This window comes from Pan paniscus, chromosome 11 (genome assembly GCF_029289425.2).
Source record: "Pan paniscus chromosome 11, NHGRI_mPanPan1-v2.0_pri, whole genome shotgun sequence".
In the NCBI taxonomy this organism is placed as follows: Eukaryota; Metazoa; Chordata; class Mammalia; order Primates; family Hominidae; genus Pan; species Pan paniscus.
This window is the reverse complement of record NC_073260.2, coordinates 28,431,998-28,450,303: the sequence shown is the minus strand read 5'-3', so window position 1 is coordinate 28,450,303 and position 18,306 is coordinate 28,431,998. Positions and strand designations below refer to the sequence as shown.

At 37.4% G+C, this 18,306-nt stretch overlaps 1 protein-coding gene across 21 annotated transcripts in view; it reads right to left on the bottom strand.

The window, feature by feature from the left end:
* LPAR1 (lysophosphatidic acid receptor 1) overlaps positions 1-18,306 on the bottom strand; it is a 165,482-nt gene that overhangs the window by 96,909 nt on the left and 50,267 nt on the right. For 14 of the 21 annotated variants that reach the window (XM_034967973.3, XM_055117737.3, XM_063594270.1 and 11 more), the window contains 2 exons: positions 3,050-3,127; positions 1,648-1,795 (listed from right to left, as the gene is read on the bottom strand). The exons of 4 other annotated variants lie outside the window; for them this stretch is intronic. In XM_034967973.3, the coding sequence (XP_034823864.1) occupies positions 1,648-1,692 (45 nt within the window). In that variant the 5' untranslated portion in view covers positions 1,693-1,795; positions 3,050-3,127. Of the gene's footprint in view, positions 1-1,647; positions 1,796-3,049; positions 3,147-18,306 lie in introns of those variants that run through there. 3 more of the 21 variants (XM_055117742.3, XM_055117741.3, XM_063594271.1) reach the window with 2 other exon arrangements.

Genomic DNA, 18,306 nt, shown 5'->3' with positions numbered 1-18,306 from the left:
TTGAAAGGACAATGGTCCACTTACCAGAAAGAGGAATGCGTATGACGATGGTAACACTAAACATTCTGGAAAATAATACTAAAGGCCTTAGTACTTTATTCTTTATTCATATGATATGAATAAAGGGCTTTATTCATATGATAAAATCCCAAGGTTGATAACAATGATGACATCCCAAATGGTGTTGAGGAGAAAACACTATACTATATGAGGGAAAAATGCCCCTTGTTCTCCTTTTTCCCTCTCCTCCGTCTCTTCTTCTCTCACAAACACACAAACCCCTACTTAAAATACATACAAAATAGAATAGTCTGCAAAATCATACTGAAAAAAACAGTGTGGAACAACATTTTGTATCAAGTTCAAATTTCAATCAATATGGCTCTTTCTTGAAAGTATGCTTTTTTCTTCAAAGTTGCCCGAGGCCGGGCACAGTGGCTCAGGCCTGTAATCCCAGCACTTTGGGAGGCCAAGGCAGGTGGATCATTTGAGGTCAAGAGTTCAAGACCAGCCTGACCAACATGGTGAAACCCCATCTCTACTAAAATACAAAAATTAGCTGGGCGTGGTGGCGGGCGCCTGTAATCTCAGCTACTCAGGAAGCTGAGACAGGAGAATCGCTTGAACCCAGGAGGTGGAGATTGCAGTAAACCAAGATCATGCCACTACACTCCAGCCTGGGCAACAGAGCAAGGCTCTCTCTCAAAAAAATCAATAAATAAAAATAAAGTTGGCCAAAAAATGATTGTCACAAATAAGAAAGGAGGTCACACTATAGAAAGAAGATAAATGAAGAGTAAATGGGAAACTACACTTTCTGAGCACCTCTGTATGCCTCATGTATATGAACCATCATTTTATCCATATAACCATCATGTGAGGAATGATTACATGAGAGGAAACTGAAGCTGAGAGAAGCTAGCATGACTAGGGCTCTTTATCCTGCAATCAGAGGAGCAAGGATGTGAACTGTGGCCTTATGACTCCAAAGTCTGTTTCCACATTGTACCCTGCTGCCTGGTGAATCTGAAAGAGTCCAGCGAATGCCTGATTAAATCAGGCTGTAAAATCATCTGAACAAAGACCATGTCCCTGCCGTATTACTGCTCTTCACTGGACAGAAAAAAATAACTCATACGATTGCTGCTCAGAAGTTTCTGGAATTGCATTTTGTTTTCAAAGTTCCTAGAACAGGTCAAGGCAAAAGTGTAAGTATAGGAGGAGGACAACAAGACAGCCCTCAGAAAACTTGTTATAAAATTAGATCCATTCTGATATATTTCATTAAACCCCACCCCACCCCCCGGCCCACAAAAAAGCCAAGAGAGGAAAAGCAGCAGGGTTTACTACTGACTTACTTTGATTTAGAGTTTGATGCCTATAATGACAGTCAGTCATCCTAAGCACTGAAAACCAAGGCCTCCTATGAACAGAGGCCAGTTCACTAAAATCACTTGTTCATTGTTCCAGCTGCTTCCTGAACGAAATGGCACCTCACTCACAAAAGCACCATTATTCGAATACACACCAAATGATAGCGAGAGAGATATACATGATCCCTAGAGTCAAATACACTTCCTGAAACCCAGTTTAAATATTTGACAAACTTATGATTACCTCAGACCTCTGCTAGTTTGAAGCCCTTACCTGGGGCTGTGAAATTACAGGGATGGAAGTAGAGATGGCAGCCATGACAGCTCTGTGGTTGTAGGTGGTGAACACGCCCCAGAACTACGGGAGACAAATTTTCTTGTTTGCTGATCAGATCGAGGTCATGCTAGGAGAAGTTGTGTACCTGGAAAACAACAGGAAAACCCACATTTCGCATAAAAGGACTAGCATATGGGTGTGAAGTACCATTGGCCAAAGGAGGTAAGAATCCCTAGACGTCAAGTGTCAAATACTAGCTTAATGCAAACAGAAAGCCGGTAGGGAAAAGCTAAGGTCTAAAAGCCACGACTTCTATGCTATCTGTCCAAATACTCTGAAGTTGAGGAATTTTCATAGGTTTGAATCCAACATCCCAGCTAGATGTTTTGGGAAGACAGTTTCAAGTTGCAGAGCTGGGGAGGGTGAGTTGGGGGAAAAGCCATCCTGCCATTAAATAATAAAGGAATTGAATAATCCACAGTGGAGAGCTGATGGCTTACATAGAGGGCAAAGAGAATGCAGTAACCACCCCCACTTATCTGAGGAGTGGATTCTAAGCCCCCCAGTGGATACTTGAAACTGGATAGTGGGTCAGGTGCGGTGGCTCACGCCTATAATCTCAGCTCTTTGGGAAGCCGAGGGGGAAGGATTACCTGAGGTCAGGAGTTTGAGACCAGCCTGGCCAACACGGCAAAACCCCATCTCTACTAAAAATACAAAAATTAGCCAGGAGTGGTAGAACATGCCTGTAATCCTAGCTACTCAGGAGGCTGAGGCAGGAGAATTGCTTGAACCTGGGAGGTAGAGGTTGCAGTGATCCAAGATGGCACCACTGCACTCCAGCCTGGGTGACACAGCGAGACTCCTTCTCAAAAAAAAGAAAAAGAAAAAGAAACTGTGAATAGTACCCAACCCTGTATATAACAGAGACAGCTACTGAGTGACTAATGTACAGGTAGCACATACAGTGTGGAATCGCAGGACAAAGGGACAAATCACATGGACAGTATGAGATTTCACCCACACTATTCAGAACGGTGTGCAATTTACAACTTGTGAATTGTTTGTTTCTGAAATTTTTCATTTAATATTTTTGGACCAAGTTTGACTGCAGGTAACTGAAACTGTGGAAAGTGAACCTTCGGATAAAGGTAGACTACCATAATACCGTCAAGTCATTAGACAGCACCCAGTCCAACCCCACCTATTTGCAGAAGAAAAAATTGAGGCTTAGAGAAGAAAAGGGACTAGAGTCACACATTTAATGGTAGAACCAGGACTACAGCAGCAACTCCAGTTCCCAGGCCTATATGAAACGTAACGAAGTGAATGTGTTCCCTGCCTATATCTCCTCAAGGAACTTAGTTACCGCTTTTAAGACTAAAGAAAGGCAAGATACCTGATGCTGTAGGTGTCAGTCCTGAGAAGTCAGGTACTCAGATAGGTGGATGGGGAGCTTCATAAATCAGACGTCCACCTGTGTGAGAAAGAGAACATTTCTAAAATCCTTTTGACATCCTCAAAGAGAGGATGCTAAATAAGCACAAAGTATAACCAAATCTCTTATTCACATGTTCATTAAGAAAACTCAGAAAGATGCTAACTTCCCTATAGTAAATCACAGCCCTAGTTCTGTCCAAAGGCTGATGTGACTCTTTCCACATTGCAATTTAGTCCAGAAGAAAAAAATTTTTCATTTTAAGAAAATAATTTTTAAAAATTCTTTTATTTTTAAGAAACATTTTCATTTTCCGGTGATGTTCATACTCCCTAACAATATCTTTTCTTTTATTCAAAAGACGTTATTGGCTGGGCACAGCAGCTCAGGCCTGTAATCTCAAAACTTTGGGAGGCCAGTGGGGGCAGATCATCAGAGGTCAGGAATTTGAGACCAGACTGACCAACATGGTGAAACCCCATCTCTACTTAAAATATAAAAATTAGCTGGGCGTGGTGGCACACACCTGCTCAGGAGGCTGAGGCAGGAGAATCACTTGAACCCAGGAGGCGGAGGTTGCAGTGAGCCGAGATCGTGCCACTGCACTCCAGCCTGGGCAACAGAGCAAGACTCTGTCTCAAAAAAAAAAAAAGTAAGGCTAAGCCAACCTTGCCTTTAAAGAGCTTTTGTCTGTAAATATACTTTCTAGTTTCACCAACATGCAAGATGATACCTGAACACTTTTTAAACTATTGGGAAATGATACTTTTCATAATAGTAAAAGTAATGAACCAGATGTCACAAGATCCAAGTCTTGCACAGCAGGAACTGTGGAGTTGGACATTTAATCCAAGTCCTTTGTCCCCCACATCCCTTGGTGCTACCCTATATTAGCTCAGGGATACTGGGCAAATGAGGAGCTCAGAAGTGCTGCTTTTCTAAGAAATAATCTAGGTTTGACAGCAACTTCTATAAGCTTAAATTTTTAATTGCTACATTTTTGTGCAGCATCCTTGATACTACAGTTTCAATCACTTTAGGTTCTGGCTGCTTAGAACTGTAGAGCCTTCCTATTTTCTTCTCCCATTACAGCAATTATTTTCATTCACAAATAAGTAGTAAAGTTCTCAAGTTATCTTGTCATGACATTCAACACCGAATTCCACAGCTGCCCTGTGACAGTACTGATATTCTCCTTAGTCCCAGTTTTAGGAACAAATGAGACTTGTTTATCACACTGTGAAAGTAAATAAACAACCCAGGAGAAAAGCATATGTATACAGGACCTTTCTTTTTTCAAGATGACTGCTAGAGTGCCAAACCTACCCAAGAAAATTACAGGAACCCCAAGGTGCACTGTTTTACACTGAACTTACTCCTGGCACTATTTTTTGCTCACTCCTACTTTCATTTTTCCTTTCTCCCTCTTATGTATTTATAATTCACATTATCTTGTTCTATGTGACATAAATGAATATATCAATAATATAACTAAAAAGCAAAAAATCAAGCACATAAGATTCCATTCTTAAGGACACATACTATATGCTCAGGTCCAATAACATTTCACCAAGCTATGTCATTAAGCAATATAACCTTAAAATATTTTCAATATTCAGAATATAGAGAGTTGCCTAAAAGTTAAATAGAGGCACCTAGCTTAGAGTAAGGAAAGCGATATAGAAATGGATGAGATCCACCAAACAAATATGTCATATGGCGTTATTACTAACAACAGCAGAGGGAAAGATGCGAGACTGGGATTTCATGGAAGGCCACTGGATGCTGAGCTTTGGAGCAGTCATTTCCCCGACAGTTTGAGGCAGATACTATTCGGTTATTTTACAGAGGATACATGTGAGGCTTTGAAAGGTATTGTGAGGTTATGCAACATACCCACAGTCACACAGTCAGGAAACGAAAGAGCTTAGGTCTGAACCAGGGCCTATGCTAAGATTCATACTCTTTCCATAGGCCAATACTCCATGTGATCAAAGATTAAAAAGAGATGGAAAGCACATGGAATCTTTAAGCAAAAATGTCAGATAAAAAATGGAGAAAGTAGGATGAAAGTCAGATGACCTGCAGAGTAACCCTGAGACAGAGAACCTTGTGCTCCTCTCATCTATATAAAATTTTAATCATTTAACCCTCATTTGGATGTTTCATTTTCTTGAGATGCCTAATAAACACGACAGATTGTTAGTTTCACATTTTCAAGAAGAAAATAAGACAGAAAATTAACTGCCTTCTCCTAAAACATGAGACACGTCTAATTTTGTTGAACCTATTCACACATTACAAGAACGCTTTATAAAATAGTGTATGCTTACTTTGCCAAATACAAGGGCTAAATGACATAACTTCAAAGGTATAAATCAGTTTTCCCTTGGGAGTGAAGTCTTAAAATTATATCATGAAATCTATTTACTTCTCAACTTATTTACAAAACTGCACAAATCATGGGGGAACTAAATAAGACAAAAAAGACATTACCCTAAGTAATCATGCCATACAGTATCTAGCTGAGTAAGCTGGCTCACTTTGACAGATGAACCCCCGCCTTACCAGAGCCCCAGACTGTCAACTAGAGAGTTGCACAATAATTTTTAAAGAAATACACCCCTGGCCGGGTGCGGTGGTTCACGTCTGTAATCCTAGCATTTTGAGACGCCGATGTGGGTGGATCACGAGGTCAGGAGTTCAAGACCAGCCTGGCCAAGATGGTGAAACCCCGTCTCTACTAAAAATACAAAAAAAAAAAAAAAAAAAAATTTAGCCAGGCGTGGCGGCAGGCGCCTGTAATCCCAGCTACTCAGGAGGCTGAGGCAGAGAGCTGCCTGAACCCGGGAGGCAGAAGTTGCAGTGAGCCAAGATTGCACCACTGCACTCCAGCCTGGGCAACAGAGTGAGACTAAGAAATACACCCCTCTGAACTCTTCCAAGTACTTGGATACCTGTTCTGCAACTCTTCCAACCTGCCACCAACCTAACTCTCCATTTCCTTTGCTTGAGCTTCAAAACTGTGTTCTAGCCACAGAAAACCATGAAGCAATGTGGGTTTGCCCAGCTGACATCAGGCTCTCCAACTGCCCTTGGAGCATTACTGTTGCCTCTTCTCTTCTTTCCTAGTTGTCTCCATTTTCTATTCTCCTAGGCATCTCTTCTCATCTATATTTCTCTTCTCAAAACCGTAAAATTACTTCTAATGCCTCTCACCTGCAAAAGATGAGCTTTGTCATCTATTTATTTATTGGATCATTCATCCATTCCTTTACAATCACTGGGTCTAAATTACCTCAATATCCCCCCTATGATTCAAATCACATATATAAAATACAATTTCCAAATAAGAAAGCTATAAGCTTATTTCTTTGTGCCAGATTACCAAAGAAATGACCAGTTGATTATAACAGAGGAATATCCTGAATCAGCCCTGGAAACTATAAATAGATCTTAAACGTTCAGAAATATATACTTGAAAGAATCAACATGGGAGGTTGACAAAAGGACTAAAACACGATATCCTCTTCATGTGAAACTGCAACTGCACCACCAGAAAATAAGCAAATGAGAATCCACTAAACCGATAATGATACCCCTAGTTCAGAGTGATGGGGGCTGAGGGAACTAAGCCCAGGAAGACTTGGGGTACATTTAAAACACACTAACTCCTTTAAAAGGGCTCCTGGCTTCAGAGGCCAGCCAAGCAAGTAACCTCTGGCTGCATTTACTACTGGTTGACAGGTGGCCATGATGACTACCACAGAAAACACATGGGAAAAAGACACTCCCAGCTGGCTCCTGGCAAGGGCAGCCATGCCAAGTGACAATGACCTTGCTAATTACTGAGTGCCACACCAAATACCTAAAACAAAGTCTTTGGTTTGAGGCAAACTTCCCTTTGATTACTTCTGGAGCTGATGCTGGCTCTTTTCCCAGGCCTCACAGGAATATGAATTCATAATTGGTAAATTAATCTACTACAAATGTAACCTTTTTCCTTTGTCTGGACTTGAGTCAAATAGTGACTCATACAAGTTTCTTGAAAGAACACAGGGTTACTAATGCACGCGGGGCTTAAAACCTAGATGACGAGTTGACAAGTGCATCAAACCACCATGGCACATGTATACCTATGTAAGAAACCTGCATGTTCTGCACATGTATCCCGGAACTTAAAGTAAAATTTTAAAACAGAAGGAAAGAAGGAAGGAAGGAAGGAAGGAGGGAGGGAGGGAGGGAGGGAAGGAGGGAGGGAAGGAAGGAAGGAAGGAAGGAAAGAAGGAAGGAAAGAAGGAAAGAAAACAAGGCAATACCCAATACCGAATATGCATTGACTTCCCTAAGGATAAGCAAAGGAGAAAAATCTAAATCCACCAGGCAAATAGAACACATTGTGGTTCAAAAAAGGGGAAGATTCTAGAATCAGAGCAAATATTTACTTAAGAAATAGATATACTATATAAAAGAGAAAACTCTATTAACAGAAAATTTCTAGCTCATGTTCTTAAAATTCCAGGGGACATAGTAGAATCTTTGCACATAGAGCAGGTAGTCATAGAAAGAAATATGAGACCAGAAAAGAGTCTGTGCTAACCAGAAAAGAAAATCTGAATTATGAACTTGAATAAAAGCAACCAATGAAGCAGAAAGTAGAATATTTTTAAAAAGCAAAAAATAAAATTAGTGATGCAAAAGATAAAACAGACTTCTCAGAGGTAGTTGGGGGAAGCTACGTGGGTAAAGATTTTAAAGCCTTCATCCCCAAAACAGAATAGATGAATGAAAAGCAATAAAGGAGGAAAGAAGAAACCATCAATGCTGAAACCTGGAAAGGACAAATTTATTCTAAAAACTTTAGAAAACTATTACAGATATACAACAATTTAGATAAAATGGGGAAATTTTTCAAACTATGTATCATTCTTCAGAGAGCCCTATAGTCTGATATAAACAAAATAGAAGAAATTCCTGAAGCCCAAACCTGGAGGAACAAGATGAGATACAGGCAGTTCAGAGCTGAAGCTTGTCTTCTTTCTTATTATCTCTTCCGCCTATCAGAGCTAAATAGCATCTGAAGGCAGTCTTACATCATCTAAGGCCTGAGACGGAAAGATTTTTTCTCTCTGGAATCTGAGCAGATGAATAGGTTTAACAATAGTAACATCGAGAAGAATATATTGCACTTATTCAAACAAAAAACAGGATGCTTAAAAAGTGGTAATTCAAAATCTAAAAAAGTTTTTCCCACAGAAGTAGAGAGCAAAGTGGTGGTTACCAAAGGCTGGGGTGGCTGTGGGGAGAGGGAGATGGGAAGATGTTGATCAAAGGATACATATTTACAGTTAGACAGGAGATCTATTGCAGTTAGGAGGAAAAAGGTCAGATCTATCGTGTAGGACAGTGACTACAGATAATGATGATACATGGTATTCTTGGAAAATGTCAAGGGAGTGGATGTTAACTGTTCTTACCGCAAACAAATGGTGGCTATGTGAGGTAATGCATTTGTTAATTAGCTAGACTTAACCATTCCACAATATATATATACTCAAAACATCATATTGTGCATGATACTTATAATTTTATATGTCAATTTTTAAGAATTTAAAAAGAATTCAGTAGACAGATTAGAATATAACTTTAAGGAATGTGCCCAAAATGTAGAGTTAAAAAAAAAAAAAGTAAAGAAGACTAGAACAGTAAAAATGAGAAGGCTACAAAATGAGTCCAGCAGGTCTAATAGCCAAATAGAATTCCAGAATAAAAGAGTAAAGGAAATGGGGTGGGAGTGAAGTCAAATGACTAACTCAAAATATTTCCTAAAACGTAAGGTCATAACTGTGTAGACTGTAAGGGCCCACTGAGTGCCTACCTGCCCATTTCATTTGATTTCAATATGCCCACATTAAACACAGCATCTCTCATCATGAGTTGTGTTTTTTTAACTGTAAGGATATTAAAAAGGTCCTATAAAATATCAAAAAGCAGGTAGGGAAGCTCATAAGCAAAGGATTAGGAATCAGAAAGTCTCTGGACTTTTCAACAGCAACCCTGAAAGCTAGAAGACAATGAAGCAATGAGGAAGGCAGTTGACAACCTAGAATTCTATTGGCAGATGTTCTTCTGCAAAACAGGGAGGAAACTAAGAAAAAGACAGGCATGTGATACAGGAAACAGGAGTCCAATACAAGAGGGAGAAAAAAAGGAATTCCTGGCATAATTGTGAAGGGAAATCCTTGGGTGATAAGCAAAAAGACTCAAGAAGTAGTATATCAAGAGGAGATTTGGATAACCAAGAGCATTTAGGACTGAATGAGTAAAAAGCACATAGAAAACTAAGCAAACATCAAAAGAACAATTAGTTTAAATAGAACAAAAAATTTGCAGAAGAGGAAAAGGATTCATAGAATTCTACATGGCTCAGGTATGAACAGCATTAACAAGGTCATCATCCTATTAACACTGAATAACGGCCTAGTCAAAATCATGACCTAACTATACTAAGAAAAGGAGGTTCAGGATGGGAGTATGTGAATGGTACACTTTGCACATGGTACATCTATAAATATTCCAAACTAGTAAGATAAAAAAAGAAATAAAAACCTTAAAATTCCACATAGTACATATTTCAAAACATATCATTCACAATTTTAAAAATTTTCAAAAAGAAGTTAAAAAAATCTTACAGATTCAATGCAAATATCAAATGAGGCTGCCAAAACAACTGAAAGTGGTAGCTCTGGGGAAGGTAAAATTGTAGGAAGCAAGCAAGGACTCCTCTTTCCTGGCAAGCCTCAGAGCTATTTGACACTTTAAATTACATACATCCTGTCATTTGCAGCAACACGGGTGAGCCTGGAGGACTGCATGTTAAGCGAAGTAAGTCAGGCACAGAAAGATAAATACTGCAATGTTCTCGCTCCTATGTGGGAGCTAAAAAAGTTGATCCCACAGAAGTAGAGAGTAGGATAGTGCTTACTAGATACTAGGAAGCCTAGGGGACAGGGAGGGATAGGGAGAGTTTGGTTAATGGATGTACAAAGTTATACCTGGATAGCAAAAATAAGTTCTAGTGTTCTATAGATCTGAAGAGTGACTTATAGCAAACAACAATTTATTGTATTTTTTCAAATAGCTAGAAGAGAGGACTTTGACTGTTACCCATATAAAGAAATGATGAAGGTTTGAGGTGATGGATATGTTAATTGCCTTAATTTGATCATTACACATTGTATATACATGTATCAAAATATCACACTGTATCCCATAAATATGTACAAATGTATGTCAATTAAAATGAATATATTTAAAGATAATATAGAGGAACAAATCCCAAGCATCATTTAATTTCTTCTGTAAATAACTCAGCATAATACATATGCTGTAAATAACTTTATGTTTACATATTTAGCTGTTTTGTCCTTAAAAGAACTCTTTTATAAGGAAACTACCTTACCATCATCACAGTTAAAAAATTAATCAGAGGTACTTGATATCATCAAATATGCGGTAAGTTCACAATCCCCTGATTTTCTTATAACTTTTAACAGTTTGGTTGGTTGAGTCAGAATTCAAATAAAGCACATACATTTCTTTTCTTTTTTTAAGAAAAGGAGGAAGAGAGGCAGTGCTGCATAGTAGTTACAAGTACAGTACGCTAGGGAATCCAACTGCCTAGGTTCAAATCCTTGTCCTGCCAGTATGACCCTGGGCAGGTTATGTCATGTCTCCTTGCCTCAGATTTCTCCTCTGTAAAATGGGTATAATAATAGTAAGGCTGCCACATATGACTATAAGAATTGAATTGATTAATGTACCTAAGACACCTGGAGTAATACTTATCATACTGTGAACAATATAGTGAACATGGTAAAAGTGATAGCTAACATTGTTTGCCAAATAAAGTATCTACCTATACATTTTTAAATTATAAACATTTACAAGTTTGATTTTAAAATTTTTTAAGAAAATTAAAAAAAAAATCACTGCAGAAACTAAAAATTTAAAACTACAAAAGACAGAAGTGCCACTGCAGAAAACCAAGTTGGTGCCATGGAAGTCTGGCTTGGGAAAAAGTACATGTGCTTACAATAATGGAATTTACTGGATTAATTAGAAATTATGGACATACAGAATCTAGAAATAAACAAATTTACAAAAAGAAAACAACCTCATCAAAAAGTAGGCAAAGGATATGAACAGACACTTCTCAAAAGAAGACATTTATGCAGCCAACAAACTTATGAAAAAATGTTCATCATCACTGCTCGTTAGAGAAATGCAAATCAAAACCACAATGAGATACCATCTCACATCATTTAGAATGGCGAGCATTAAAAAGTCAGGAATCAACAGATGCTGGAGAGGATGTGGGGAAAATAGGAATGCTTTTACAGTGTTGGTAGGAGTGTAAATTAGTTCAACCATTGTGGAACACAGTGTGGCAACTCCTCAAGGATCTAGAACTAGAAATACCATTTGACCCAGCCATCCCATTACTGGGTATACACCTAAAAGATTATAAATCATTCTACTATAAAGACACATACACACATATGTTTACTGCAGCATTGTTCACAATAGCAAAGACTTGGAACCAACCCAAATGCCCATCAAATGATAGACTGAATAAAGAAAATGTGATACATATAACCATGGAATACTATGCAGCCATAAAAATGGATGAGTTTATGTCCTTTTCAGGGACATGGATGAAACTGGAAACCATCATTCTCAGCAAAGTAACACAAGAAGAGAAAACCAAACACCACATATTCTCACTCATAAGTGGGAGTTGAACAATAAGAACACATGGACACAGGGAAGGGAACATCACACACTGGGGCCTGTCAGGGGGTGGTGGACTGGGGGAGGGATAGCATTAGGAGAAATACCTAATGTAAATGACGAGTTGATGGATGCAGCAAACCAGCATGGCACATGTATACTTATGTAACAAACCTGCATGTTGTGCACATGTACCCCAGAACTTAAAGTATAATAATAAAAAAATAAAAATAAAAAAATTTAAAAAGAAATTATGGATATAAATCACAGGACATAAAGATTCAACATAATCGGCATACTTGAGAAAAATAAGTGGAACAGAAGTTACTTAGCAATAAAAGTAAACTTTCCTAACTCCTACAACTCAAAATCAAAAACAACAAACAACTTAAAAATTGGGCAAAAGACTCGAGTAGACACTTCTACAAAAATGTATATACACATACACACACACACACACACACACACACACACGGCCAAACATGAAGAGATGCTCAACATCACTAATCATCAGTAAAATGCAAATGCAAATCAAAATAGTAAGATAACATCTGACACCCATTAAGATAGCCATTATCAAAAAAAGAAAAGAAGCATTAGCAAGGATGTGGACAAACTGGAACCCAGCACTGCTGGTGGGACCAAAAATGGTACAATCACTATGGAAAACAGTATAGAGGTTCCTCAAAAAAATTAAAATAGGATTACCATATGATTTAGCAATCCCACCTCTGGGTGTATATCCAAAATAACTGTTAATGATCTTTCAAAGAGATATTTGTATACCCATGTTTGTAGCAGCACTATCTACAAGAGCCAAGAGGTAGAAGCAACCCAAGTTTTCAACAACAGATGAACAGACATAAACTAAATTGGTATGTACATACAATGGCTTATCATCCAGCCTTCAAAAGGATATTCTGGCATATGCTATGACATGGATGAACCCTGAAGACATTATGCTAAGTGAAATAAGCCAGTCAAAAAAGGACAAATACTCCACATATATAAGGTAGCTAATAGTCAAATTAATAGAGACAAAGTACAGTAGTACTTGCCAGGGACTGGGGGAGAGGGATGAATGAGAAATTGCTGTGTAATGGGTACGGAGTTTCAGTTTTACAAGACGAAAAGAGTTCTGGAGATTGGTTGCACAACAGTCTGAATATATTTAACACTACTGAACTGTACATTTAAATGGTTAAGAGGGTAAATTTTATGTTATGTGTATTTTACCATAATTTTAAAAAGTGTGACAAATTCCAGGAAAACTATGAAGTAAATGATAAGTGAAAAACAGGTTTAAGTTAATAAGCTTTAAAAATTAAAAGAAATCCCATTAAAAAAATCAAATGGGGAAAATAAATCAAATCATAATGGGAAAAAAATGGGCTGGACACAGCCATTAACCTCACCCCAACAAATAAGATGAAGGAATAAATTTCAAGATTTTGTCAGAAATATGGAATGACTCAAAAATTCCACAGCCAATCAAGCCTTTGTTTACCTGCAATAACAAAAACAAGCCACTTTTAATATTTTTATTTTTAATTTTTGTGGGTACATAGTAGGTGTATATATTTGTGGGGTATATGGGATATTCTGATGCAGGCATGCAATATGTAATAGTCACATCATGGTAAATGGGGTACGCATCACCTCAAGCACTTATCCTTTCTTTGTGTTACAAACAATCCAATAATCCAACTATACTCTTTTAACTATTATAAAATGTACAATAAATTTACCCTGTTATGCTACCAAATACTAGATCTTATTCATTCTATTTAACTATATTTTTGTACCCATTAACCAACCCACCTTCCTAGCCCCTCGTTACTATCCTTCTATTCTGTCTCCACATGTTCAATTAATTTTTTTAGTTCCTACAAATAAGAACATGCAAAGTTTATCTGTGACTAGCTTACTTCACTTAACACAGTGACCTCCAGTTCCATCCATGTTGTTGCAAATGACAAGATCTTATTCCTTTTCTGGCTGAATAATACTCCATTGTGTATAAGTACCACATTTTCTTTATCCATTTTTCTGTTAATGGACACTTAGGCTGCTTCCAAATCTTGGCTATTGTGAACAGTGCTGCAATAAACATAAGAGTGAAGATACCTCTTCAATATGCTGATTTTTTTTCTTTTGGATATATACTTAGCAGTGAGATTGCTGGATCATATGGTATAATTAAGATATATTTCTCCCTGAAAAATTTGTTCAATGACATAATACAACTACTCATATGACAAATCAAAATAATGTGCTCAGGAAACCTTTGGCAAGAGCAGCTTGTCAATCCAGATAAGCACAGAATACCTGTGATAGTAATGGTGACAAAAAAAAAAAAAAGAATGCAGTTTTAACTAATAGGAAAAAAAAAGCTATACAGTTGAAATACGTGTAACTAATAAGCTAAGATGAAAACTCCAGAAAGTCACAAGAAAAAGGAGAACATTCTTCACCTTTTGAGAAAGGAGCCAATCAATACTGTTTCATTTCTAAAGTTGATAAAATCAGAATTTCCGGTTTAAAGAATCAAAAAGGAAAAGGAAAGGGGAAAACAGGATGACAGAGACATGGCTATGCTAAACTTTTTATCTGGGTTACTTATCCCTACCACTGACTCTATCCCCTTCACTGACAGTGAAGCAAATGGTTCAGCTGGGATGAAGGAGGCTATGGGTCCATTTGCTTCACATGCAGATTCAGAACAAAGAAATCAGAAATGCATTTGAGAAACCAAATGACTACCTTATGTTTTGTTTTAAAATACCATCGCCACCTGTGGCTACAGGCTGCTTTCCTCTCTGTGGCTACTTTCCTCTCTTCCTCAAAGTGTCAGGCCTAAGATCTTGCTTCAGTGTACTCACAGGATACAATATATTTCATGTTCATAAATCCTTTTCCACAAATAAGATCAGTCTTTTCATTTGCTTCTCCAGCTTTTCAATTAGACCTTTTATTTTCAAATTGGTCTAAAAGTCTATCATTTTTTCTACAGGGCACAGAGCTAATGCATTCCATGGAAGAAATACAACTAGCCCATCCTGCGCACACTGACTGCAGAGAGAGAAACACAATTAACACAATTGCGCCTTTTTACATGTATTTTATCAGGTCAGGGTGGGCCAGGTCAGGTATTCTAGAAGCTGGAGAAACTGGCCAAAACTTATATAAGTAAACACTGTCTTAATTTCAAAGACTGTATTCCCAGCTGTATAGTTTTCACTTTAGAAGTTGTCCTGATGGAGAGGAATGCTATCCTGACACTTACCAAAATAACCAAGAATTGTAAAATTCAAATTATGGAGATTACTATCTTAGAATAAGTGTCACTATGAAGGCAAAGGATATATTGGCCAAACTGTTTAGCCTCAAGGTCAAGCTAGTTTGTGTTACAATGCTTAGAAAATGGGAGAAAATCTCTACTTAGAAGTAGTAAATCAGGAACGGCCTGGAACTACAGATTTCTGAGTTGGAGAAAATTGAGCTCAAGGAAGTATGATCACTCATGAAGACAGAGAGCAAGAAGAGAAGGAATGAGATCTACATTTTAAGGGGAAATGAGGAGGATTCCACAAAGAAGACTGAAAAAAATCCTCTTGAAAAGTAGAACTCTACTCTGAGTAAGAGACAGACTTCATTCTGCCCTGTTTCTTTCCAGAGTCATCTAAACTCTTGATCTTCTTAGTGTGTGCATGCCATGACCCTCAGCCATTTGCATAGGGACCTAGAGCAATGCAGATATAAATCTGAATTAGGATTTCCACTTACAGGAGAAGCACCCTATAGGGTGGATACATTTCTACTGAGGGCGCCACTGTGCCAAGCTGGGGTGTTTTCAGTCCATAGTTTTCAGAACAAGGACAATTACAACCTCTATAACCAAGCTTCGGGCAGGCTAGACTCTTCCAACCACAGATGAGTCTTGAAAATATTTCATTCTAAGAGTAAGTGCATGTTTCTAACATCAGAAGTAATTTTCAGCCAAGTGTGGTGGCTCATGCCTGTAATTCCAGCACTTTGAGAGGCCAAGGCCGGAGGATTGCTTGAGCCCAGGAGTTTGAGACCAGCCAGGGCAATATAGTGAAACTCTGTCTCTACAAAAATTAAAAATAAAACAAAAATTTAAAAAGTTAACTATTCTAAAAAAAAAAAAGTAATTCCCAAATGGCCTAAAATAGAAGGAATGTGAATATATGAAGTGAAGGGAAGAAAATTAGGGAAGAAAAGAAACCAATGGGGGTGGAAACAAAGTGTCGAAATAGCTAGTCAGAATATAGAAGTCTGTGGCTGTGGTAAGTAAAGTGATTCAGCCCTGAATAACAGTGTTCAACGGCAGAGAGTTCTCTTAACAGAGACATCTTTCATTATTTAAGGTTTCAAGTAGCTTAAAATTCAAGCACCTTTGGGAGAATGAATCAAAATCGATACTGAGTGCTTGAATGATTGTGATTTAAAACTGCCTCAACATAAGAAAGTTATCCTTGAAAGATGGTTTTCTGATGTGTTTGTATACAAAGTAGGAAAATAGGCGCTCAAATGTATTTCTGGTATAGGTGAAACTGTTGTAACCTTTCTGGAATGCTAATATTAGGGAAATGTGTGTATATGCATGGTTTGCATCAAGATCCTAAAAAGTGTGCTGAATCAGAAGGCATGTAACTCCACCACTAGGAATTTATACTATGGGAAAAACATAAAGGACAAAGAATTTGCTACAAGGATGCTTAATGCAATATCATGTATGATAGGATAATTTTAGGAACAATGTAAGCATCCAGTAATACAGTACTTGGCAACCTTGTTATTAAAACTACATTTACATGCAATTCAACTATTATATATCTATTCAATTATTATGTTTAGTCTATATAATATATTGCATATATAATAGGTATTATATTCAATTATATAATACATATGTTTATATAATATATATGTTTATATAATATTTCAACTCCCAATAATTTCATCTCCAGTGCCACCAATAACACTCCCTACTCCCTGGCCCCCTACCCACCAAATTATTCTTTAAAAACCTCAGTCTCCAAATTTGGGGGGAGACTGATTTGAGTAATAAAACTCCAGTCACCCATTCAGCTGGCTCTGCATGAATTAAACTCTTTCACTATTGCAAGTCTCCTGTCTTGATAAATCAGTTCTACCTGGGGAGTAGGTAAGGAGAACCCATTGGGCAGTTACACCACAGACAGCCCTGTGGAACCTGCATATATATATATATATATATGTATATATATATAAAAAGTTGGCCCTCCATATCTGTGGGGTTCGCATACCATGAATACTGTATTTCTGATCTGCATTGGGTTGGAAAAAATATGCATATAAATGGATCTGCATTGTTCGTGGGTCAACTGTACACGTAACTGGAGTCCCCAAAGCAAAAAGGGAGAGTGAAAAAACAAGGCTAAAAATAAAAACTATAAACCCACAGACTCAACAAGCTCAACGAAGCATGAGCACAGGAAACAAAGAAAAATGCACAATCAAATTTACAAAACCATAACAATAAAATCTTTAAAGTTACTGGATTAAAGAAAAAAAAAAGACACCTAGAGAGGAACAAGGATAAGAATGACAGCAGATTTCTCATCAGAAACAATCCAAGCAAAAAGGCAGGTGATCAACATCTTTAAAATAATGGGAAGTGGGGGAAACTATCAATCTAGAACTTTATACACATTAAAAAATGTTCAGAGGTGAAAGTAAAATAAAAACATTTTCAAACATACAAAAGGTGAAAGAATTCATCATAAGCAGACGTTGGACCATAAGAAATGTGAAAAAGAAGTTCATCAGACAGAAAGAAAATTATACCACATGAAAATATGGATCCTCATAAAGAAATGAAGGATACCAAAAATATTAATAGTAATAACATGGATAAATATAAAAACCATTTTATTATATAAGTATCTCAAAAATATAATTGAAAACAACTCATAGAAAGAAAAATATTTGCAAATCATAAGGGACTTGTATCCAGAATAAAGAACTCCTGCAATTCAATAATAAAGAGACAAGCTAATTTTAAAATGATTAAATATCTGAATAGATATTTTTCTAAGAAAACAGACAAATGGCTAACAAGAATATGAAAAGACACTGGATATCCTTTAGCCATTAGGGAAACAAAAGCCAAATTCACACTTCATAACTACTAGGATGGCTATAATTTAAAAGACATAATAACAAGTGTTGGTAAGAATGTGGAGAAATTGGAACCCTTATACATTGCTGGTGGGAATATAAAAGGTGCAGCCACTGTGAAAATCTGGTAGTTCCTCAAAATATTAAATAGCATTTTCATATGATCCAGCAATTTCACTCATAAGTATATGCCCAAAAGAACTGAAAATATATATCCACACAAAAACTTCTCCAAGAAT